General features: G+C 39.5%; 1 protein-coding gene across 8 annotated transcripts in view; it reads left to right on the forward strand.

Annotated features, from left to right (window-relative positions):
• The window catches only part of Tfdp2 (transcription factor Dp-2), a 119,597-nt gene that overhangs the window by 9,339 nt on the left and 83,396 nt on the right, over positions 1 to 26,862 (forward strand). For 6 of the 8 annotated variants that reach the window (XM_085827919.1, XM_085827914.1, XM_085827916.1 and 3 more), the window contains exon 3: positions 17,711 to 17,815. The exons of 1 other annotated variant lie outside the window; for it this stretch is intronic. Coding sequence is in view for 5 of the 7 variants with exons in the window: in XM_085827914.1 (XP_085684040.1) it covers positions 17,801 to 17,815 (15 nt within the window). In the remaining 2 variants the exon portion in view is untranslated. Of the gene's footprint in view, positions 1 to 225; positions 490 to 17,710; positions 17,816 to 26,862 lie in introns of all 8 variants that reach the window. One more of the 8 variants, XM_085827915.1, reaches the window with a different exon arrangement.

Consider the following 26,862-nt stretch of genomic DNA (forward strand, 5'->3'; position numbering starts at 1 on the left):
GTTACAGATGGTTGTGAGCCACCATGTGGTTGCTGGGATTTGAACTCCGGACCTTCGGAAGAGCAGCCGGGTGCTCTTACCCACTGAGCTATCTCACCAGCCCCATCCTTCCCACTTCTATGGTACTAGGAATAGCAGAGCTTTGCACATGCTAGAATATGCTATATCTTTATGTATATATAAGGATTTATCATTTTATTTTTATTTCTATGTGTGTGTGTGCAGTTACCCTCAAGAAGCCAGAAGAGGGTGTTGAGTCTCTTGGAATTGAAGTTACAGGCGGTTCCAGGATACTTGATATAAGTCCTGGGAATCAAATGTGGGACCTTTGGAAGAACAGGAAGCTCTCAACCACTGAGCCATCTCTCCAGCCCCAATAATTTCTGTTGGAGACAAGATTTCAAGCTGGCCTTGAATTGACTGTAGAGCTGAGGAGGACCTTGAACTTCTGTTCCTTCTTCCGTCCCCTCCTGAGTACTGGGATTATAGGTTAGAGCCACTGTCCCTGCTTTGTGTTTGTGTTCTGCTGGGGATTGAAGTTATAGCTTGATTCATTCTGGGCAAGTATTCCACTAACTGAGCCCTAGCCAAGCCCTAATGTTTCACTTTGAACTAATTTTAGGTCATAGAACGTAGAAAAGAAAGTTATGAAAGTAATGTAAAATATTTGTGTTGGTCATTATTCCACTTCCACGAGTGTTAACACATTTTTTTGTATATGTTGTGCATGTGTGTTTTCATGTGTATGTATGCAGCAAGCTCCAGGCATCCACCTGTTGCATCACCCCCTCTCCCTGCCAGTGCTACAGTTACAGTTACAGTGTGTTTCTGTACATGGGTGCTAGGGATCCTAAGTCAGATCTTCATGCTTTGTGATGACTAGAATCTCACCAGCCTCAATAGTAACAGTTTTACATAATTGTAGTAGAGTCATGAGCTACATATGTTTTAGTTAGCAGCTGACTACATACATGACAGTGGTTCTATAAGGGTATTATGGTGATAAAAAAGTCCTATCACTTAGTGATGTAGTCCATTGTAGGTTAGCACTTTATTCATGTATTGGTAGAGATGCTAGTCAGAATATAATGCATATAGTTGTGTATAATACATAATAGCTTGATAGTGACAATGAATCATGATACTGGTCTGTTTGATGCATTATGCTTTTTCATCTTCATTTTAGAGTATCTTTGTTCTACTTATTGAGAAAATGTATACTGTAAAACTATACTATAACGCCTTGTTATGCTGTCCCCAGCCTCAGATTTTGTGTTGATCATGAATGTTAATTGCTTCAAGTGTGCACACTCATACACTTGCACATAGTGTGTAGTTTGTACCATCTAGGTTTGATTAGCTCTGTGATGATGTTTCAAACAGACTGACCTAACAATACAGTTCTCAGAATACTCTTTGTTTAGCTATATATGACTTTGTAACTACCAAGAGTGTAATAGTTAATTTTTTTATTTAAAAAATTTTTATTTTAAAAAATTTTGTGGAGCTGGTGAGATGGCTCAGTGGGTAAGAGCACTGACTGCTCTTCCAAAGGTCCTGATTTCAAATCCCAGCAACCACATGGTGGCTCACAACCCTCCGTAACGAAATCTGATGCCATCTTCTGGAGTGTCTGAAGACAGCTACAGTGTACTTACATATAATAAATAAATAAATAAATATTTTTTAAAAATTTGTGTTTGAGTGTCTGGTGCAGGTGCCAGTGGAGGCCAGAAGGTGATGGATATCCTGAAACTGGAGTTATAGGCAGTTGTGAATGGCTGATGTGGGTGTTGGGAATTGAACTGAGGTCTTCTGGAAGAGCAGCTCTTAATCACTGAGCTGTCTCTTGAGTTTGTGATGGTTAATTGTGATCACCAACTCCTCCGGATTAAGAAGTGCCTGGGGGAGCTGTAGTAATGGCTTAGAGGTTGAGTGTTCATGTTTTACTAGAGGACCAGAGTTAAGTCCCCAGCACCCTCACCAGGCAGTTCTCAAGAGCCTGTAACTCCAGAAGCTTCAAGGGCTCCAGTACCCCACCTCTGATCTCTGTGGGCACCTGCACACGAAGACACACACACACTGAACCAGAGCTGTTCAACTGATGGCAGCAGGAGGCACGAGAGAGTGCCAGGAGTAGCTCTCCTCTTTTCCCCTCTTGCTTTATCTCTAAAACTAGTAACTGCCCGCAGAACTGGTGAATGTTTACATAGCCTTGTCTCTTTTTTACTTTTGTGGTCCTCTCTCTTGAATTAGCTTTGAATTTTTAGTATTTTCTGTTCTGGAAGCACATATTGGAGAAGGGCGCCTGCAATCTAGGCTGACCTTGAGCTTAATAAATAGTTGAGGCTGGCCTTGGTTTCCTGATTGTCCTGCTTCTGTCTTCTGGGTCCTGGAATTGCGTGTGTTTGTCACCGTACCTGGCTATTGGAAGGGTTGAATGAATGTCTGTTGAAAGTCAACTTTTTTTTTTTTTTTTTTTTTTTTGACTGACTTCAATGTCATTCAGGCACTTTATAGCTGAGAATAGTCTTGAACTCTTTTTTTTTTTAAAGATTTATTTATTTATTATATGTAAGTACACTGTAGCTGTCTTCAGACACTCCAGAAGAGGGCACCAGATCTCGTTACGGATGGTTGTGAGCCACCATGTGGTTGCTGGGATTTGAACTCTGGACCTTCGGAAGAGCAGTCAGGTGCTCTTACCCACTGAGCCATCTCTCCAGCCCAGTCTTGAACTCTTGATCCTACTGCCCATATTCCAAATTCTGGGATTGCAGCTGTACGCCACCACACTTGACTTTGAAACTCAACTTTTGAAAATGTCTTTAATTCCCTAAGTTAAAAAATAGACTTTAAAAAAAAAAATTCTATATACACATATGTGTTTGTATGCCCCGTGTGTAAAAGTGCCTGAGGAGGGCATAAATGGGCATCAGATCTCCTGGAGCTGGAGTTACAGGCAATTGTGAGCTATAATGTGGGTGCTAGGAATCAAGCCCAGGTCCTCTGCACGAGCAGCAAGTGCTCTTACTCCTGAGCGGTCTCTCCAGGTCCCCACTGGCATTTTGAAAACCAATTTGCTATTATGGTTTGATACAAATCCTCCTGAGTACCTTGAGGGAGTTACTTTGTTTCTCCCGTTTTTAAGAGATTTTGTGTAGTGTGTCATTCCTTTGTAGATAATATGTTTTTCTCTCTGCCTGCTTTTTGGTCCAAGGTTCACCCCCTGCCCAATCCCAGGAACCAAACCCAGGGCTTTTCCTATGCTATTCTAGGCAGTCACTTTACTGTTAAGATATTAACCTAGTCCTTCACTTTTTAAAAAATAAAATACATGTAACATTAATTTACTATCTTAACCGTTTTTAAGAACACAGTGGTGGTGCATAGCTTTAATCCCAGTACTCAGGAGGCAGAGGCAGGCAGATTTCTGAGTTGGAGGGCAGCCTGGTGTACAGAATGAGTTCCAGGACAGCCAGAGCTACACAGAGAAACCCTGTCTCAAAACAAACAAATAACCAACCAACCCCCAGTTTGTGTTTTCGGGTTTGTTCATTCCCTTGTGAAGTCACCAACCACAGACTTTCTCTAGTAGGCCTCTTATCTCCCAGCACTGAAACTCTGTATCAGTTAAATAATGGTTCCCCATTTTATTTTCCCCAAGGCCTGACAGTACCATTTTATTTTATGAAGTCAGCTTCTCTAGTAACCTCATTAAGTCATAAAATGCTTATCTTTCAGTGACTGGGTGTTTTCACTTGTGTTAATGTCCTTAGACTTCATTAATGTTACAGCATATATGAGAATTTCAACTCCTTTTTAAAGCTCTTTTTAATATATTACATTTATATGTTCCATTGTGATTATAAATTCATCTTTCAGTAGATAGTTTTTTTTCTACATCTTATAACTATTGTGATTAATGCTACTTTGGACATGAGTGTTCAAATACATGTTGAAGCAGGACATGGATACATGTATGTGCATATATGCACAAGCTTTGATCATTCTGTTGGGTGTGAGTTGGTATCTCATTGTGGTTTTAGTTTGTATTTCCTTAATGATTAGTGGTAGTGAGCATTTTTTCATGTTCTTATTGGGCCTTTATATATATATTGTATTTTTTTTTTGTCTGAGTCCTTTGTGTTTACTGTCCTCCTGTTAGGTAGATTTGGCTGTGTTGCCCAGGCTGGTTCCTGACTTAGAGGCTCAAGTGGTCTCAGCTTCCTATCAGTAGCTGAGACCACAGGTATCCTTGCCCATTTTAAAATTGGGCTTTCTTATTGGAGTATAGTTTTAAGAATCTTTTATGTATTCTGCATATTAATCTTTGTCGTGTGTGTAGTGTGTGTGTGTGTGTGTGTGTGTGTATTGTGTGTGTGTGTGTGTGTGTGTTCATGCCTGTATGTGTGTAAATGTACATGCTTCTGGAGGCTGGAAGTTGACATTCGGTGTCTTTTTCACTTTTTTTTTTAACCTTAGTTTTTGAGACGAGGTCTCTCACTTACCCTGGAACAACCGTTTGTCTAGGCTGGCTGGGCAGCAAGCATCAGGGACCCAGTGGTCTCTGTTCATCACACTATGCCGCTCACTCACTTCAGATAAAGGACTGACCTAGCACTTGCTGGCCCCTGTCAGCATGGTTTGTGTTCTGTTTTGTTTAAACATATTCTTTTTAAAAAATATTTATTTATTTAATGTATGTGAGTACACTGTAGCTGTGTACAGACACCCCAGAAGAGGTCATCAGATCTCATTACAGATGGCTGTGAGCCACCATGTGGTTGCTGGGATTTGAACTCAGGACCTTTGGAACAGCAGTCAGTGCTCTTAACCACTGAGCCATCTCTCCAGCCCCAGCATGTTTTTGTTGAACAGAAATTAATAAGTTTTTATTGAATATAGTTTATCCTTTTGTTTGCCTGGGTTTTTTTGTTTGTGTGTTTGGTTGGTTGGTTGTTTTGTTTTTGTTTTTTGTTTTTTAAGTATTTCTTATGTAGCCCATACTGGCCTTGAACTCACAGTTCTTCTGTCTTAGCCTTCTGAGTACTGAAACTATACAAGTGTGCCACCATACCTAACTCAGTTTATCAACCTTTGTCTCTACTGCCATATGTACATGTTTTGCTTATTACTTTGGTGTTTCCTGTTTTGTTAGTTTCTTTATTTCATGTTATATTATAGTTTTTCCACCATAGGTAAAAACCTTTGGTCATTTGTTGAGAATAGAGAGTGAGGCAGTAGAAACCTGGAAGGACTCTGTCCATGAAAAGCTGTTAGACCCAAGGCTTAGCACAGCGTAGTCCAGTCATTGTAGGTCTTTTCCTTGTGTGTTCATTTCTTGGAAGAGGACCATCCTACTCTTGTTTACTTGCCACTGTTCTAGAAGCTGATGAGAGCTGCAGTGTTGAGTGTGAGTTTTTTCTACTCTGTGATGAGATAGGAAATAGCCTTGTGTTTATTGGTTTCTACATTTCTATCCAGTTTAATGACTTTTTCTTTGTTTTACCTTCTGAGATGGTCTTAGGCAAACCAGGCTGGTTACAGGTCCTAACTCTTCTGCTACTACATCCCAGGTGCTAGAATTACAGGACTGCGCCTTCATACCTGGTTATTTCCTTAATAATCTCTTGTTTCATGCCTGTTTGTTTTTGTCTGTTTTCATTCTTAGTTTCTATATATCTGATTCAGAATTTTTTTTCGTATTCTCAAATTCTGTGTTTTCTTGGTGTTTGTTTAGAGATAGGTCTCAAACTGTAGTTCAGGCTGGCCTGGAACCCCCAACAATCCTCTCTTTTAGCCTTCTGAGTGCTGGGATCATAGGGCACTTTCTTCCCCCACTCCCATGGCGTATGTTGATCACATTTATCTCCTCTTCCCCTAATCCTTCCAGATTCACCTCTATGTCCCTACCCATTCAACTTTTGTCTTTTTAAAACGCATGAGCTCCAGTTCGTGCTGCTCCAGAAGTGGCATGTGGGGCTTGCACTGGAGTGTCAGCCTACCTGGGGTCATGCTCCTAAAGAAAACCAACTCCTTCCCCAAGAAGCTATCCATTGTCAGTGTCTGCCCCTAAGGGGACTTTGTGCCCACCTGTCCCTCTCCTTGCTAGGATTTTGCCATGCTGGAACTTGGGCAGGTCTTGGCATTCTGTGAGAACCACTGTGAACTCCTATGTGCGCTGCCCTGTTGTGTCTGGAAAGCACTGCTCCCTTACAGTTCTCACCCTCCAGCTCTTACAGTCCTTTTGTCAGTCCCTCTTCCTCTGTGATCCATTAGCCTCACAGAGAAGGGTGTGTTGTGTAACTGTTCCTTGGAGAGAAAGCCTCTATCTCGGAGGGAAGCTAATTAAGAAAGGAAAGTAAAATATTCCATCTTGTAGGGAAGTGCATTAAGCTCAGAAAGTAAACACCCCAAAGGCTTCATGGAACCACTGACACTGACCAGATTCAGCCAGCTCTTCCTCCCTAAGCTTATATAAGCAGTCAGGACTTCTGGGAGATACTCTCAGAGCAGCCAGACTCCTCAGAGTGATATTCTCCAATCTGCCGAGCTACTTGCAAGTTGCACAGTGAACTCCAGGTTTCCAGCTTTCATGACCTGTGGTGAGCTCTTGGTGATGTAGCTGTCTTGGAGTCATTTCTGTTCCTTTAAGTAACCCCAATAAAACTCACTGGTTCTGCCAGGCAGTAGTGGTGCACGCCTTTAATCCCAGCACTTGGGAGGCAGAGGTATTGGCAGAGGCAGGCGGATTTCTGAGTTCAAGGCCAGCCTGGTCTACAGAGTGAGTTCCAGGACAACCAGGGCCATTCAGAGAAACGCTGTCTCGAAAAACCAAAACCCAAATCAAAACCAAACCAAACCAAATCAAATCAAAACCCCCCAAAACTCACTGGTTCACCAGGTTGAACTTTGGTTGTATCCTCACTTTGATTTGTTGATAGTTCCTTATCTGGGGCAAGTGGATGTTTGTTCACATCACTCCAAGAATTGTGTCACATAACAGATTATATAGATGCCTCATTTAGAGCTGAACCACTCCTTATTCTCTTACTTTCTGTTTGTTGACGAGATGTGGGTCTCTATGCATTGACCAGATGTTGGTCTCTATGTATTGACAGATGAGGGTCTCTATGTATTGACAGATGAGGGTGTATATGTATTGATCAGATGTGAGCCTCTGCTATTATCTGTTATCTGTTGAGAGGAACAGCTTCTCTAATGAGGGTTGAGAGATTCACTAATCTATATGTACAGCAATAAGTCATTAAATACTGTGAGTCATTTAAATACTGTGTCCATTCAGCAGAATAATATGAGTTCTGTCTCTTAGGCCTTAAATCCAGTCATATTGTTACCTGTATTGCACCAGTGGGCGTGTCTTTCCAGGGCTAGTTTACTGGGTTCGTGGCTGGAGTAAGACTGATGATTCTGTTTTGTGTTGTTTTTGCTTTGGTAGCATACATGGCACCTTCTAGCATTATGAAAGTCAGCCCATAGGGGTGAAGCTTCCAAGGTAGCACCAGCTTCATGGCTTTATGTTTTATGACTCAAGCATTCAGTGTCTTCAGAAACAGGATTTTTACCATTAAGTTTTGGAGGGTAACTAAGAGAAAGCAATGAAAAATAAAGTCAGTATATAAAAAACATGGATACTGTATTTGTATAATTTCCCTGCTCCTTCTCCTCACTATTTCCTCCCATGTTCCCCTCCCCACTCTCTCTTAAATTGATGGCCCCCTTTTGTCTAATTTGTGTGGGTGTGAGGGTGTGTGTGTTTCCATATGTATTTCCTAGTTAGGTTTCTGTTCTCATGGTAAGTACCATGGCCAAAAAAGCAACTTGGGAAAGACGGAGTTTATTTCAGTTTAAGTTGTAGTCCCTATGGAGGGAAGTCAGGGCAGGAGTTCAAGACAGGAACCTGGAGGCAGGAACTGAAGCAGAGGCTGTGGAGGAGCGCTGCTACTGTCTTGCTACTTTTGGTTTGGTCACTTTGCCTTCTTATTCACTGTGGGTCCATTTGCCTAGAGATACCACAGCTCACAGTGGTGTGGGCCCTGCCACATCAATCATCTGTCAATCAAAACTGATTGTGTACAGGCCAGTCTGATGGAGGCATTTTCTCAGTTGAGGTATTCTTTTCTCAGATGTTTTTAGCTTGTCTCAAGTTGATTAAAGAAAAAAACAAAATACAAAAACCAACCAAACAAACAAACCTAACCAACATAATGTGTGTCTCTGTGTATGAATTAATGTATAAATGCAACCTGCTAAGTCCATTTAGTATTATTTTCTGGATGTTTTTAGGGATGCCCATTTGGTATTGGATAACCAACTAGGGCAGCTCACCCCTGGGAAGACGGATTCTCCCTTTCTCAGCTGTCATTAATTTCCTGCAGCTGTTCATAGGGGCCTTGTGTCATGTGAGCTGGTGGAGCCATTGTTTGAGTTTTGTTTAAGCAGTCATATTGTAGAGGTTTCATCAGAGTAGCTTCATCAGACAGTGTCTCACACACAGTTGACATCGTCTTCCTCTGGTTTTTACAGTCCTCTGCCTCCTGGTCCCGGACTCTTAGGTGTAGGAGTGATGTTGTAGACGTATCCCCCGAGGCTGGGCACCCACAGTTTTCTGCACTGTGACCAGCGTGTCTGTCTTTCTGTCTGTGACGCTGTGAAAGAAGCTTCTTGGTGTGGAATCAGACGTGCTCTTCTCTGTGGGTAGCGCTAAGATGAGGGTAAAGGGTAAACATGCAGCTAGAAATGATACTAGTTTGGGAAAGTGGCAGCAGAAGGTTTTGTTTGTTTGTTTGTTTGTTTGTTTTGTTTTTTCGAGACAGGGTTTCTCTGTGTAGCCCTGGCTGTCCTAGAACTCACTCTGTAGACCAGGCTGGCCTTGAACTCAGAAATCCGCCTGCCTTTGCCTCTGCCTCCCAAGTGCTGAAATTAAAGGCATGTGCTACCACGCCTGGCTAGAAGGTTCTTTACGTTCCGTTTTCCTTACCAACCATGGGTAGTTGGCAAGGTGTATAGTTCTAGGCACAAAGTACCTTTTCTTCAGTGGGCTGTTGGTTAGTTCCAAGATATCTGTGCCACTGTGGAACTTTTGGGGATATTTGACCATGCTGGCCATTGTAATGTCTCATAAGCTTAATTTTACTTTACAACAGGGTTTCATATAGCCCAGGCTGGCCTTACCTCTATAGCCAGAGATAGCCTTGAACCTCTGAACCTCTTGCCTCTACCTCCTGAATATCAGGATTATAGGTGTGTGCCACCACATCTGACTTAACATCTGTGGTGGGGCTAGAACTCAGCATTTTGTATATGCCAGGTAAATATTCTACCGTCCAAGCTACATGGCCTTGGTGTGATCCTCAGGCCCCTTAAAATATGCAATAGTATAATATTTTTATGTTGTTTGTTTGTTTGTTAAAGAAACCTGAGCAAACCAGGCAAGTGGCACTTAGTGGAGCAGAGGCAGGTGTATTTCTGTGAGTTCTAGGCAGCAAGTTTTAGGACAGCCAGGGCTACATAAGAGACCCTGGTTTGAAAACAAAGAACAAAAGGAACCTAAAGCAAATACATAAGAAATAGGGAGACCAGGAGGATGACTATCTGCAGAGAAATAGTGGAGTAGGTGGGGAATAGGGAAGTAAAGAAAGGTTCTGGGAAGCGGCATTTCAGTGTCCATTTTTGTTTTGTTTTATATCATTTGACTTCTCTTTTTTGCCTTGATAGTATGTTAACAAATAAATATAAGAGAAAATTACATGGTCAAATTTTCTGTCTCCATTTGTCTTTCTCTTGGGAGAGGGTCTCTCTGTGTAGCTCAGGCTGACTTTGAACTTATAAGTCTCCTAGATTAGTTTCCAAAGTATGAGGTTACAGGCCTGTGCCACCATATCTGATTCTTAGTGTATGTGTGTTTGTGTATAATGTGTATGCATGTATGTATGATGTATGTTTGGGTGTGCATGTGTTGTGCTATGTGTGTGGAGGTCAGAGGATGGCCTCTGGTGTCTGTCTTCCATTAGTTTGTTTGAAATCAGATTTCTTTGTTTTTTCACTGCTGTGATCCTCTTAGCTCAGCCTCCTATCTCACCGAAGAATCACTGAGATAATAAATATGTGTTGTGTGCTTGGCTTTATGTTGGTTTTAGGGATTTGAACTTGGATCTTCACTGAGCTATCAACTCTAGCCCTTACCTTTTATTTTAAAATGGCAGTAGACTCAAGAAGTTGTACACTACTACAGAGAGGTTCCACATATCCATCTTCCCTCTTATGATAACATATATGATTACTGAAGTAGATTGTCAAAACCAGGAAAACTCAAGACCTCTTGAAGAGCACACAGTGAATGCTCTTAACCACTGAGCCATCTCTCCAGCCATATATATATATATATATATACACACACAGACACACAGACACACAGACACACACACACACACACACACACAGACACACACACACATATATATATATATATATATATATATTCAAAACAGGGTTTCTCTGTGTAGCCCTGGCTGCCCTGGAACTCACTTTGTAGACCAGGCTGGCCTCAACTCAGAAATCTGCCTGCCTCTGCCTCCCAAGTGCTGGGATTTATATTTTTAATTTAATTTATTTTATGTGCATAAGTGTTTGTCTGCATAAATGTCTGTGTGATACATGTATGCCTGGTGCCCATGAAGGCCAGAAGATGATAACAGGTCACCTGGAACTAGAGTTACAGATGGTTGTGAGCTCCTGGGAATTGAACCCAGGTCTTGTGGAAGAGCAGACAAAGCTTTAACTGCTGAGCCATCTTTATAGCATAGGTAGATAAACAGATTTAGATTTAGATATTTGTGAACAGACTGTTTTCAGGTACCAATAATTTTCTTTCAGAATATATACAACCAAAACCATAAATTTTAGTAATTTTTTGTTTATTCTACTCATCTAGTGGTAAGACTTGTGGATGAGGTAAGGGGACAGTGTTTGAAGGAATTTCTCTCTCTCTCTCTCTCTCTCTCTCTCTCTCTCTCTCTCTCTCTCTCTCTCTCTCTGTGTGTGTGTTTGGATTTATTGGTTTAAACTTTGTCCCTTCATCCTATTGTAGTCATAGAGTATAATATATTTAGAAGGAGTGTCATGTATGCTGCTTTCATTTAAGAATTTATCTGCATCTGAAACCAACATACTCTCAGCAAGGTTACATTCTCATGCAGAGAGAGCAAAGCCAAGTTCCTGGTGCTACAGGAGAGTATTTCTCTCCTCATCTGTCTAGTAACCCACAAGACATGTTCTTCCAGACATTGACTAGATAGCTTAATTTTCTGCTGCATACAGAGCAATGGTTTGTCTTGGGACACCAACAAGTTCCTTTTACTATACATACAGTGATGTATCTCTAAGCAAGATCAAGTGAAAATCATTATCATTTAAAGGGGGAATCTGAGTTCTAGAGCAGGCACTATGCTTGAGGTCACAGAGGTAGTTACAGGCATAAAGGATTGTCTTTTCACTTATTCAGATTATTTATTTATTTATTTAGTTTTGTTTTGTTTTTTTGAGACAGGGTTTCTCTGTGTAGCCCTGGCTGTTCTGGAACTCACTTTGTAGACCAGGCTGGCCTCGAACTCAGAAATCTGCCTGCCTCTGCCTCCCGAGAGCTGGGATTAAAGGCGTGTGCCACCACGCCCGGCCCTCAGATTATTTATTTTTATCACTATGGATTTATGGACATACATTTATAGTTTAGGTTATAATTCAAGTTTGATGTTTTTGTGGCTTAAATTATCTTATTTTGGGACCCTTATCTCATATGTGTGTGGTTCAGGGACTGAAACACTGGGCTTTGAACATGTAAGGCAATTATGCTACCACTGAGCTTTGTCCTTAGCCTTGTGACTTTTTTTTTTTTTTTTTTTTTTTTTTTTTTTTGTGGTTTTTCGAGACAGGGTTTCTCTGTGTAGCCCAGGCTGTCCTGGAACTCACTTTGTAGACCAGGCTGGCCTTGAACTCAGAAATCCGCCTGCCTCTGCCTCCCGAGGCCTTGTGACTTTTTTATGTCTGTCTGTCTGTCTGTCTGTCTGTCTGTCTGTTTACTGTCTATCTATTGTGTATGGGTGTTTTGCCTATGCCTGTCTGCACCATGTGAGTGCCTCTGCACACAGAGGCCAGAAGATCCCTTGGAAGTAGAATTAAAGACTACTATGAGCTCTCATGTGGGTGCTGGGGATTGAACCCAGATTCTTTGGAAGGGGAGCCAGTGTTTTTTACTCTGAGACATTTGTCTAGCCCCCAGCCTTGTCTTTAAAAAATGAATTTTTATGTCTTATCCATTTTACATTAAGAGTAAAATTAAGCTGAATGCAGTGCTTATGCAAGTAATCCTAGCACTTAGTAGGGATAGACAGGATGTTTATTACAAGTTTAAGACCAGCACAAGCTACAGAATGAATTCTACATAGCCTAGAATGAAGAAATTGAGATTCTCTCTCAAACAGTGAAGTTAAATGTTCTCTACTACAAATATATTTTACATTATAACTTTTAAAAATTACCAAACACAAGAACTGGAGAGATGGCTCAGACATTAAGAGCACTGGCAGTTCTTCCAGAGGTTCTGTGTTCAATTCTTAGCAACCACATGGTGGCTCACAACCATCTATAATGAGATCTAGTGCCCTCTTCTGGCATGCAAGCATACATACAGGCAGAACACTATACATAATAAAGAAATCTTTAAAAAGTTACCAATCACAAGTATGTTGTTTTAAAATCCTTTTGTTTATTGTGATGAGACTATGATACCCAGAATTCTGCTTGTAGCTTACTGAAATTTCAGATGTGCGTATGTGCTAAATATTTGTTTTCATTTTCCACTGCTAAGTTGTATTGAATAGATTTTTCATATATTTTAAAATACTGATATATGTATATATCTCCTACTGTGTATGTATATATATACATACACACACATATATGTGAACTAAATGAGCAGGACTCCTGGTCTTATAGAATTTACACTTTAGTTGGCGGAGATAGGCCACAGTCTGATAATCCCATTAATAAATATATTACGGCAACTCAGGCTATGAAAAGAGAAAGCAGCTAAACAGTAAGTAGAAGCCTCTGACCTAGTCTGGGAGGAGGAAAAGGGATTATTTTCCTTGAGGAGGGACATCTGAGAAGAGATCTGAAGAGGAATTTACCAGATAAAACTCTCAGACAGAGAAACAGCCTGTACAGAGTCCATGAGACAGGGGACTAAGTTATATGAAGAATTGTAAAAAGGCTATTAACGTAATAAAGAGGTAGCCCAATATGTGAAGGGACTTAGCACCAAAGTTGATGACTTGAGTTTGATTCCACATGGTGGAAGGAGAGAGCCAATTCCTTTAGCATGTGTGATGTGTCACATGTGTGCCGACAACACACACACACACACACAGAGAGAGAGAGAGAGAGAGAGAGAGAGAGAGAGAGAGAGAGAGAGAGAATAATAATACGTTTTCCCCATTTAAAGGTAGTGAAATGGGATCAATAAGGTATATGGGCTATGGTTCAGTAAGAACCTAGGACACAATATAAACCCTATTACACTCTTAGTATGGCTTTGTTATTTATTCATTAATTCTTCTGTTTATGTATGTATTTTTATGGTGCTGGGTATTCAATCCAGAGTCTCCCACATGCTAAGCAACTGCTCTACCACTGAGTTTCATGTTTTTAAACTTTTAATCATGAGAATGAATTTAAAATTAGTAATGCAATATTCTATTCGATGAACTTTAATTTCGTAGCTTCTTTTATTGGCACTATTAGAATTCTGTCTTATATGCTGATAAAAGAAGCCTACAGATTGTGATTAAAATGATATTGCTTGCTCTTTCCTGAATTTTAGTTAGTATATTACCTTGGGTTTATGTTGGAGCCTCTAAATTGTGACTGGAATGTAAAAGGGCTTGCATGTTGAGACCATCTGTGGGAGCTACATTGTCTGAAAGTTGACAAGAGATCATGGCAGATGGTGAGGTCAAAAGATTGACTTTTTGAGCTTGACATAATGTGCTCATGAAGCTGGAAGAAGAACTTATGTTTTTAACTAACAGAAGACTTGGAAACAGGAAGGCGTGTGCAGTTGCTGAGTGTGGATAAACATCATGCCTCAGCACACATGGCTGGGTTATAGCTGAGACTCACCAGTATTGCCAAAGATAGCACCTTCTGAAAACATTCAGTGCCCCATTATCTTCTTGACATTTTGGAAAGTTTAAAGTCACATATGAAAAATTTGCAGGTAATTTTAACATTGGTCAATACAAAAAGAAAACAAAATCTTTTAAAAGCATTTAAGATACTTAAACTTTTTAATCGTAATTGAAAACATTTCTTTTTTTGGTTTGTTTGTTTTTGTTTTTGTTTTTTTTGAGACGGGTTTCTCTGTGTAGCCTTGGCTGTTCTGGAACTTGCTCTGTCGTCCAGGCTGGCCTGGAATTCAGAGATGCACCTGCCTTTGCCTCTCAAGAGTTAGAATTAAAGGTGTGTGCTACCACTGTCCAGCTTTCTCCTGCTTTAAAATTGCAATTTGTGTTGTATTTTTTATTTTTCCTTTATAAATTATTCATTACTTACTTTGGAAGAAGCAGCATCAAGTTTTCATGGGAAATGAGCACTGATTTCCCCCTGGTGTTGATTGCTTACACTGTGTTAGGTAGTGTTATATTAACTTTATATGTGTCATCTTATTCAGTGTAGTGTAACTGCCTTTAATACTTAGCAGAAAATAAAAATTGAGGTGCAGAAATATTACGATAAAATTTTTCAATAAACCTTTAGGCTCCTTTGTCTTTATTTTAAGCATTTATCACTTAGGCAACATTTAGATTTCTGTGCCAAGCTTTGCTAAGATGATACAGAGAATACTAACAGGATTTGCACGTGGCTCTCAGGTTCATTGATGTGGCAAACATCTTTTTTGTTGGTTGCTTCTTACTTAGTGTTCTGAAATAGTTAGATTCTGTTAACTTCTTATTTTTTAACTATCCTTCTCTCCATATGATACTGGGGATATAGTCCAGATTCCTGGTAAGCCCTCTAATTATTGAACTACATCTCCAGTCTTTTATCCGTTTCTTTTTATTTGCTTGAACACCACAGTGCTGTTCGGTAGCCTAGTTTTTAGGAAATATGATACAGTATTGAATATTGAGCACAGAGATGAAGCAGATGCATAGAGACAGGCAGCTGTAGTCATTACAGCCATGCTCTGGGCTCAGGGAGGGAGAGAAAAGGGGATCCTTGTAGCCAGATCTGCTAGCTCACTTCATTAGTATCTGCTTATGTCTTGTTGGCAGCATTAAGTCATACATTATATGGACAAACCATCTGTGAGGAAGAAGAAGAGAACATTTTAGTGAACACATTGCTACCTTCAACTTTTTAATCGAGAGGAAATTAATAGGAAATAATATCTACCCAGAATCTATACATAGAAAGCTCATAAAACTTAATGAGTTAAAATCATGTCTTCTGTGGGAAAGACTTAATTTCCTGTCATAAATGTATTTTAGTAGGTTATGAAGTAATCTAACTTTTTGTTTTCTGTTATTGTGTGTGTTTATGATGTTATTTATCTTTTAAATAATTTAAAGTATTTTATTTTTGAGAATTTCATATATATATATATATATATATACACACATATATATATATATATAATGTATTTTTAGCATTCAGGTGCTCTTTTCTATTTTATGAATTTCTCTTATATCGCACTGAGTCCAGTTCATGCTGGCTGCATGTGCATGGGTGTGGGAAAATTGAAAGAGACATTTGTACTTGTTAGTGTGTGTGATGTATGTGGGTGGACATGGTGCAGTGTGCATATGAATATCAGTGTACCACTGTATGGAGTCAGTCCCTCCTCCTACCTTTGCCTAAGTTCCAGGGCTGTTCAGTAAATACCTTCACCCTCTTATTTGTCTCTCTGGTCAGGTGTGTTTTGAGACAGGATCTCATGTAGCTCAGGCTGCTTTGGAACTTGCTGTCATCCAAGGCTGGCATTTAATTATTGATTTTCCTATCTCTACATTCTCAGGTGTGTCTTTTTTTTTTTTCTTTTTTCATTTTGAGTGCCTTTCTTTTAACTCTAGTGCTTTAAAATCTATATTAAAATTTAAAAGACTTCACTTCTGTTTTAAGATAATCTAATATTTGTTTATTTAGTTATTTTTGAGACATAGTTTCACTGAATGGATTAGGCTGGTCTGGATCTCACTGTGCTACTACGTGGCCTAAGCTGGCCTCACACTTGTAATTTCTCTTGCCTCAGCTCCCAAGTCTTCATGTTATGGCATGAGCTGCTATGGCTGGTGTGATGATTTTAAAAGAAAAATTATATGAGACTCTCCAAAAATCAAATAAACACACAAAAATGAGAAGAGCTACAGAAGCAGGGTAGAAAACTGCTGGACGCCTTTGCCCAGACTATACATGCTTATAACAGTTCATACATGCTTTATTGTTTCCGTTTCCTCTCTGTCTCATTTGAAAGTTAGTTCTTGTTATGATGCCTCTCACTTCCTGAAGTATCCCAGTTTATTTTTCTCCCTAAGATAAAGGATGTTTAACATATAGAAAGACCCTATAGTTTATGGACTAATATTCAGAAACAACAATGAAATTTGGGCTGGTTGCTTGGACCTGTCATCCTAGCATTTAGAAGGCTGAGACAAGAGAATTCTAGACAGGCCAGAGCTCAGTAGCAAAACCCTATCTGAAAAAGAGAGAGAGAGAGAGAGAGAGAGAGAGAGAGAGAGAGAGAGAGAGAGAGAGAGAGAGAGAGAGAGACCGACCACACACATATTCTAGAATGTGGACTTTTCCAGTTATCCCAATTTTGAATTGAGTTTTCAGGGTTGTTTGTTTGTTTGTTTGTTTATTTTGTTAACTATGGATGCTTTCTTAGCTTCCTTTGCGCCCCCCCCCCCCCAGTCTCCACTAATGGTATTGAGGAGTTTAGGCCATTATTTTGAAGACTAGCTTTCACTGTGTATGTTCCTGATAGTTTTCATGGTTCGGTTTTGCATGTTGGCCAGCGGTATCTCAGAAATGATATTGCATCCATTCAGGGCACCTGAGACTCCTGAGGACTTGTCTGATTGTTGCTGGCCATTACATAACTCTGATCACTAATGTGTGTCAGTTTTCTTTACTGGAAATTTTGTGTTGAGGCATTTATAAGAAGCTATTTCAATATTATGTTAATATTTTGTTGCACATTTCTAGTAACTAGTGTTAACCTTTGTTGATGATTCTTCCCTTAATTGGCTTATTATGATGGTTGTGGTGGTGTTTCACCAAGTGTAGAATTCATTATACTTACTAGTTGGCATTCTATTGATCTTTCTATTTTCCTCTATTCTCTCTTAGTTTTGTGCTTTTTCCATGAAGCCCTGATGTTTCTTTCAGTGCATTATCTAAAGCAACATAACCCTGCTGAATCCCTCGAGAGAAGAGCTGACTTGTCAAATTACTTAACTGCTTTAAAACCCCAGGTTTTATTTGGAATGGAGATAAAAAGATACATGTTTTCATGGTGCTGTTCTAAGGATTACTTTAGACAGTTCACTTGCAAGTACATGTCTCAGTAAGTGACGTAAACACTGCCTGTTATTACATTGCTATTCCCTCTTTTTCCCTTTAACAGGATGTTTTAAAGAACTGTTGAAGACGAAGGTTTTTATTTTTGTGTGTTTTTTAATGGCTTTACAAAATATTAACCAGAATACTGTTTGACATGACGGCAAAAAATGTAAGTATTTGTAATTTTTTAAAAATTACTTTTTAAAGTGAGCCTATGCTGTTTTGCTATACAGATTTTCTCACTATTCTTGTTAACAAAATTCAAAACATTGCCTAGATTTATAATTGTTTTTGATTGTGTGGTATGTGAGATAAACTTAATACTATTGAATACAGTATTTTCATGGCCATTATGGGATTCTTGTAGTTTGGTGCCAAGTTGTTCGTTTTCAACAGCTGCAAGTTGCTATCTCTAGAAAGTTTCCAACTTGGCTCCTTTTCTGGGGACTGTTACAAATTTGTTTTGGTTGTTAGAGAGTTACTTGGCCTTATTGAGCACATCTCTGGTTTCTTTGGCTTATTTTTCCCCTCTTGTGTTTGCTCAGGGAAATGTGTATGCTCTGATGTTGTTTGGAACCACGTTGCTACATTCTCTGAGGTATTCCCTCAAGACCAACTTTAGAACTGTTGGAAAAGTTAGAGAATTGCTTCCCTTTTTTTTTGAATTGTCATTTCTTTATATCTCTATTATAAAGATGAAGGAATGTCTTAGGAATCCACAAGGAGGAATTTAGTACCCCCTTGAAAGATCTGGGCCCCAAACCTGGAGTCTGTCAGGAACTGCATCAGGATTTGTTTTCATAGTTCACTCCTTTCTGGATGTTGTCTATCGTCTTCATTTTTTCCTCCTCCCCACTGAAGATCGTTTTAGGTCCATAGCTAGCTTCTCTCCATCTCTTATCTGCATGTTAGAGAGATGTATGCAGGAAGGGAAAGAAGCAGTCTGACAGTCTTTTGTTGTTACCGCTAATTGCAGACTCTTTGGGAAAGCGTTTCTCTTACGAGGTCAGAGAACATTTGTGTTTGTGTCTGTGCATGTGTATGTGTATGCGCAGTTACCTTTGCCTTTTAGATCATACTTAGGATCAGGAATAATGAAAATCCTATTCAAAAGCGTTAAGGAGCCAGTTATGGAAGTGTGTGACTGTAATCCCAACTACTCAGGAGGTTGAGGCAGGAGGATAAATTTGAGGCAATATAGCAAGACCCTGTCTCCAAACAATCAACAAACAAACACAACCAGTCATCACAGCAAAATCCAATTTAAGGCAAAGATCAAATGTATTGACTTGTATAATTGAAAAGTCTAGATTTCTGTGGCTTTAAATATCTCTAACTTTAGAGGATTTAAGAATGACATCATATAGTCTCTCTCTCTCTCTCTCTGTGTGTGTGTGTGTGTGTGTGTGTGTGTGTGTGTGTCCCAGTCCCATTTTTTGGCTGTGTGTATGGTAGCATAATGGCTTACTTGGGTCCTGTAGTGCCGGTTTATAAGAGAATAAGGAACTTTCTATTTTTTTTGCTAATCAATTTTAAATTCCATAGAGGTGGTTTGATTACTCTGCTTGGCTCACACGCAGGTCTAAACAGTGTGTGGAAGTAAATGGGATGTCAGAAGTATGAGGTCTGGGCTGGGAGCCTCTCCTGTTCATGTTTCTCACCAGAATTACACAGGGTATAGGACGGGCCCTTTAGCCAAGGGAGTGAGAGATAAAGTACTGACATGTATTCTCTGCATCTCTTCAAATAGTGCTTACTATCCAGTGAGTCCTCTAAACCAAAAACTTAGGTATATCCCATTTTAAGTTACCCTAGTATACAAAAGAGATTTTTTTTTTCTTTTTGAGAAGTCTGGCTATCTAAGCCAAGCCAACCACTCAAACTCACAGTCTTTATGCAAATGTGTTCTAAGTACTGGGATTATAGACATGCAGGAACACGCCTGTTTCACAAAAGATAATTTGCAATATAATCCAAGGTGTACTATTTTTTTCTTTGTCAATGAAACTTTTTTTTTACATATTTGTTAATTTTTTATAGAAAATAGAAAAGACAAAAAAATTAGCCAATAGATTATTAGCACGATTTTGTTCAGGAAGATGTTTAGTATATATAAATGCACAGTGTTTACATATTTATCAACCAAAATATATCAAATAAAATGAAGTCATAAACCCCATAATGAATACTTTTGCTTATTTTATTTTATTTTATTTTTTTTTTTTTTTGGTTTTTCGAGACAGGGTTTCTCTGTGTAGCCCTGGCTGTCCTGGAACTCACTCTGTAGGCCAGGCTGGCCTTGAACTCAGAAATCCGCCTGCCTCTGCCTCCCGAGTGCTGGGATTAAAGGCGTGCGCCACCACGCCCGGCTTTAATGCTTCTGTTACATTTTAAGGTGCTGTTTTATTTTACTCATGGCATGGATAATAGACTAGTTTCCTAACATTAGTCATGGTTTTCCCATTTTTAAATGTTTTTATCCTTTCCTTTACAAAATTTTAAACTTTATTTGTGATTGGGTGTATCTGTGCTAATTGAGTATATGAGTGTATCTGTATTAATTGTTTGGTGTGTGTGTGTGTGTGTGCATGGGGTAGACATTCACATAGCTACAGGGTGCTTGTGCAAGTCAGAGAACAACTTTTTCTGGAATTGGTTCTCTTCTTCCAGTGTGGCTGCCGGGATTGAATCTAGGTCACCAGGCTTGTGTGGAGTGGGTTTACCCATTGAACCATCTCTCTGGCCATATTTGTAATTGGTAGCCCAGGTTTGCGTTGCATGCTTCTTCTGCCTCACAAACCTCAGAGTACTATCAAGCACCACTATAGCATTGCTGTCTAAGAGTTCTGATTTAAGATAGGATCTCACTATGTAGCTTAGGCTGGGCTAGAACTCAGGGCAGTTGGGCAGTTGTCTGGCTGCAGTCTTCCAACTGGTAGGAAGTGTGAACCATCTTTCTTGGCCTTTAATTTTTAAGACAGGATATTGCTGTAGCCTAGACATTGATCTACCTTCTCCCAAAATTCACTTTCCTGCTTCTCGCTTTCTAGGGATTAGAGGGAATCACCCCACATTTTGTTCTCTTTCGCTCATTTGTCAGATTATTTCTGTCAGACAAATATCTTTGAAAATTACAAAGTCCTATTTCTGAGTATGTATGACTTTTGTCCAGACATTATTTTTCTCCCATTCTTGAGTAGCAGCAGAGATTGAATATTGGACCTCATGCATGTGAGGCGAGTGCTTTATTCCTGAACTGTACTCTGAGCCCTTGCTTGAGTTATATTGCTAAATGGAGTTTTCTAAAGACTGCATGTTTATTTACTTACCAGTAATATGTGAGAATAACATGTCTCTTATTTTATGCTTGCAGATAAATACACACACACACACACCTTCTTTTCCTCTGTTGCAAATAGTGGAAAGAGAGTGTTGAGGGGGCAGTGAGCCCAACAGTAGCAAGAGTACGATCTACAGGGTTTTATTTTTAATATTTGCCATTCTAACCAGCAAAAAGTTACATGTTGTTTCTTTCTGATTACTGGTTAGGTTAAACTAATATTCTATGCATTTACTGGTTATCTCCATACCTGTTTGGAAATTGCATATGTCGAAACTGGCGTTTGAATAATAACTAAAACAAATATAACTTGACCATAAGCTAATATGCACAATTGTTTGATGTAAAATATTCAGTTCTGTTATTTACATATTTACTTTTTTTAGTTTTTTGAGACAAGGTTTCTCTGTGTAGCCCTGTTGTCCTAGAACTCACTATGTAGACTAGGCTGTCCTCAGACCTCCAGAAATCCACCTGCCTTTGCCTTCCTAGGCATGTACCGCCATCGCATTCCAAAATCATCTTGCCTGTGAAAGTTAGAGTTTACTTTCAGGTACAAATCATCTCATTTGACCTGTTTTCCAAGTTATATCAGAAATATTAGGGCTGGGGAGATGGCTCAGTGGTTAAGAGCACCAACTGCTCTTCCGAAGGTCCTAAGTTCAAATCCCAGCAACCACATGGTGGCTCACAACCATCCGTAACAAGATCTGATGCCCTCTTCTGGAGTGTCTGAAGACAGCTACAGTGTACTCACATATAATATAATAAAATAAATAAATCTTTAAAAAAAGAAATATTAAATATTGGTACAGTTTATAATATTCTTATTTATAATTTGATTATTAAAAATAATGTTATTTTATTTAGCATACATTTAGTGATTGTTCACAGATTGTAGTACAGTATTGTAATACCCAGATATCATTTCATATATATTTATCTTATATCATGTTTATACCTTAAACCCATTAAACTTGTTTAAAAATTTTTAAAAGATTTATGTATTTATTTATTTATGAGTACACTGTAGCTGTGTTCAGACACACCAGAAGAGGGCATCCGATCCCATTACAGATGGTTGTGAGCCACCATGTGGTTGCTGGGAATTGAACTCAGGACCTCTGGAAGAGCAGTCAGTGCTCTTAAACCGCTGAGCCATCTCTCCAGCCCCAAACTTGTTTAAGTTAATTAAGAAAAATATATAGTGAAATACCTAGGGAGAAGATATCTCTTATCTGATTAGGCAAAGAGTATAACATGAGTTATGGATTTTTTTTTTCCTCTCTTGCTCAAGGAAATATTCTTTTTGGTTGTTGTTATTGTTGTTGTGGTTCAGAGACAGAATCTCATTGTGTAGCTTAGGCTGTCCTGGAACTCACTATGTAAGGTTGGCCTTGATCTTGGCTTCCTCCCAGGTCAGCCTCTCAAATTCTGGGATCACAGACTTGTATCACCATGCCCACTTTAGTTCCTTTTTTATTTTAATTAATCCATTTTAAGATTTATTTTATTGTTTGTTTGTGTGTGTACATGTGACTATACATGTGCGTGTGTGCATATGTCTGTGGAGACTAGGTCGCAGGATGTCTTGAGTTGGAATTATAGGAGATTGTAAGCTCCACCATCTTGAATGCTGGGAATCAAATCTGATCTTCGCAAGAGCACTGATCACTTTTGCTCACCCTCTAACCTTATAATTCCTTATTTGTCTTTTTGAAACAGGATCTCACTATCCCTGGCTAGCCTGGAACTTGATAGATTATTTCTCTGAGCCAATTCAAACCAGATTTTTATATTAAAGGCAGGTTTATTTAGAAACTGCTTTTGGGTGATTTCACTGGCCCCAAGGATTGAGGTCAGAGGAATTGCCAAGAGGATAGAGGGGCTAGGGGAGGAGAAGAGAGAGAGAGAGAAAGAAAGAAAGGGAATAAGGGCCTGAGGACGGAGAGACAGAGACAGACAGAGACAGAGATAGACAGACACACACACAGAGAAACAGAGAGTCCTAATTGTCTGGATTATATAGGGAGGAGCCTCTGGGGGAAGGGCACCTCAGCCCCTGGGATGAAAAGTCAAGGTTGAAGGCAGGGTATGACATGTAGGGACTGAGGGATGCTGGGAGAGGCCAGGTCTGTAAAATTTTGATATGTAAAATATCCACCTCAGTCTCTTGCTTCTGGGTCCTAACCAAGACAGAACTCAACTGTGTAGACCAGAATGGCCTTAAACTCAGAGATTTGCCTCCCAAGCACTGGGAGTAAGGGCTAGTACCACTTTATCCCAGTCCTTAATTCTTTTTTAAATAGAAGGAAATAATACTTTTGTTATTTGTTTTGTGTGTGTGTGTGTGTGTGTGTGTGTGTGTGTGTCTGTGTCTGTGTCTGTGTGTTTTGAGACAGGGTCCTCCAGAGCTCTGGCTGTCCTGGAGCTCACTATGATACCAGGCTGGCCTCAGACTCACAGATATCCACCTGCTTCTGCTCCTTGAGTGCTGAGATTAAAGACTGTGCCACTGGGCCCTGCAGAGTGCACGTGCCTGTGGAGGCCAGAGGCACTAGATTTCTTGGAGCTTGAGTTACAGATGGTTCTAAGCTGCCTGACATGGTGCTGCATAATGTACATTCTTAATCACTGAGCCATTTTTCCAGCCTGGGAAAGAATATTTTAAAATGTCTTCTCTAGCCAACTTTTTTATTTTTAAGTACTGTACTTTGAGTCCTTAAACTACAAAGAATAAAAACAGAATTTAATATGTACTTTAATTTATTAAATGGGTTTTGGCAGTATTTTTAGGAACGTTAAATTAAATACCTTTCTTCTAAGATAAAACTTAGGCTGTCATAGTGAGACTCAGTTGGCCTTTATCTAATTTTTAACTGTATAGTTAAGATATGGGTGTAGGCCTGGGCAGTGGTGGCACATGCCTTTAATCCCAGCACTCTGGAGGCAGAGGCAGGAGGATTTCTGAGTTCGAGGCCATCCTGGTCTACAAAGCGAGTTCCAGGACAGCCAGGGCTACACAGAGAAAAACCCTGTCTAAAAAAAAAAAAAAAAAAAAAGATATGGGTGTAAGTACACTGTAGCTGTCTTCAGACACACCACAAGAGGGTGTCAGATCTCATTACGGATGGTCGTGAGCCACCATGTGATTGCTGGGATTTGAACTCAGGACCTTCGGAAGAGCTGTCAGTGCTCTTAACTGCTGAGCCATCACTCCAGCCCCCAAGATATGGGTGTATAAGTTTGTGGATTTGTTTGCTGCTTACGCTGCAGAAACCGGCATGAAGAACAGTGTTAAAACCTAACAGTAACCCTCTACTATGAACATGTGGTTTTTGTTGTGGTTTGTTTTCTTTTTTTAAACTATTATTTTTAAAAAATAAGAAAAATGTAAATGACTCTTCTGAAGTTATATGTATTTAATATTAATCATGGGATGAATATATTTTAAAAATGTCTGTCATTTTTGCTTTCTTTTCAAAGTAGGACTGACTAAAGTTTTGTTTTCTCTTTGTAGCAGAAGTGCTTGCTTATGATGTTGGGTGGGTGTCTTAGTAACGACAGCACACAGCAACAGATGCTCAGTTGCCTAAATGTTTAATGTTATATTTGTGAGTAGTCCAGGGGAGCCATGATATGGCTGTTGGTTGCAGTGGGTTTTTGTTGTTGTTTTGTTTTTTTTAAGGCTAACTAAACTTAAATCTCAGTGCAAAGTATCCACACCATTACATAGAATTGAGAAGCTAGTTTCATCTCAGTGTCAATTTCTGTCATAAAATTTTGATTTTAGGTGCCATTTATCTATTATTCAGAATTACTGGGCTGTGTTAAATGTATATAGAAATGTTTTGGTAAAAAGCAACTTCACACCGGGCGTGGTGGCGCACGCCTTTAATCCCAGCACTCGGGAGGCAGAGGCAGGCGGATTTCTGAGTTCGAGGCCAGCCTGGTCTACAGAATGAGTTCCAGGACAGCCAGGGCTATACAGAAAAACCCTGTCTCGAAAAACAAAAAAAACAAAACAAACAAACAAACAAAAAAAGCAACTTCACTTAGTAAAGGATTTTAACCACTGACTAATGAAACCATTGGCTCCTATTCAATTGTAATGGACTAAGTATGTGCTTATGGAGGCTATATAACGTAAAACATTACATAGTTTTCTAAAAATAGTCAGTTGTGGGTCTAGAGAGATGGCTCAGCAGTTAAGAGAACTAGCTGCTCTTCTAGAACTCTTGGGTGTGATTTCCAGCACCCACATGGCAGCTTACAACTGTCTGTAACAACAGTTTCAAAGGCTCTGATACTCTCTTCTTGACTCTGTGGGCACCAGGCACAAATGGTTCATAGATGTACATACAGGCAAAATATCCATACACATAAAATAATAACAAAAACTTATTAAAGCCAAGTCTACAAAGTTTTAAAACTTTACATTTAAACCTTAACATTCTTTCAAATTACTGAAGCACTGATTTGCAGCACAGTGATGTTCATTGTTGTATTATATACTTGTAATTTGTTACATTCCTATGACTGCTTTCTCATTGCTACCTCACGCAGCGAATCTTCCTAGTTCATATTCATGGTCTCTCTACCTTCTACTCCCTCTGTCTGTCTGTTGGTCTGTCCTCCCTCCTCTCTTTGGGACCCTCTGACTGGGATTGGACGTTCCACCCTATTCTCTTCGAACCAGCTAGTTGCTTTATCCTTTTATTAACCAATCAGAGATGATAGAAAACAATTTTTACATAACATTGAGACCAGAGATGCTTGACCTTGCAGCCAGATGTCTGGGCATAGAAATCAGCATCTGAATACACAGTGCACAAAACCATCCCCCAGCCTTATGTTATGTATAAGAATAGTTTGTTTCAGAGGAGGGGCTGTTCTGGGAATTGAACCCAGAGATTTGGACGTGCAAGTCAAAACCTGCTGAGCTATACACCAGCACAGATTAATATTAAATTAAATCTACTCAGTATATAGACTCATGCACACACACAACATACCATAAAAGTAAGAATTTGTTAACTAGCATGATTGTAGTGATTATTTAATAATGTAGACATGGACTGGGCAGTGGTAGTACGTGCCTTTAATCCCAGCTCTTGGGAGGTAGAGACAGGTGGGTCTCTTGAGTTTGACATTAGTCTGGTCTACAGGACAGTCAGGGCTACAAAGAGAAACCTTGTCTCAAAAAACCAGTGATGGCCGGGCGTGGTGGCGCACGCCTTTAATCCCAGCACTCGGGAGGCAGAGGCAGGCGGATTTCTGAGTTCGAGGCCAGCCTGGTCTACAAAGTGAGTTCCAGGACAGCCAGGGCTACACAGAGAAACCCTGTCTCGAAAAAAAAACCAAAAAAAAAAAAAAACCAGTGATGATGATGATAGTGGTAGTGGTGGTGGTGGTGGGCTGGAGAGATGGCTCAGTGGTTGCTCTTCCAGAAGCCCCAGATTCAGTTCTCAGCACCCATATGGTAGTTCACAACTGTCTGTAACTACATTTCTTGGGGGATCTGATGCCCTCATAAAGACATACGTGTAGGCAAAACACCATTACACATAAATAAAAAATTTATAAAAACAATGTAGACATGTATCAAAATATCAAGATAATGATCAATAGTTTGAGACCATATGAGTTTTATTACAGTAAACTTTTAAATGTATCTTTGAAAAGAAGTTTTGAGGCACCAAATTACAAATTTGAAATGTTGAAAGTTTACAGAATATTCCAGGTTTGTAATATTGTAGAACTACAACTCTTTAGTGTATAAAACCATAATGTATAGTAATAGTGGATCCATATATTATAACTTGCTTTAAGTTGTTTTTGTATGTTTGTTTTGTTGTTGTTGTTGTTGTTTTTTC

The sequence above is a fragment of the Mus caroli genome, unplaced genomic scaffold (assembly GCF_978045245.1).
Source record: "Mus caroli unplaced genomic scaffold, Mus_caroli_1 scaffold_11, whole genome shotgun sequence".
NCBI classification, from domain to species: domain Eukaryota; kingdom Metazoa; phylum Chordata; class Mammalia; order Rodentia; family Muridae; genus Mus; species Mus caroli.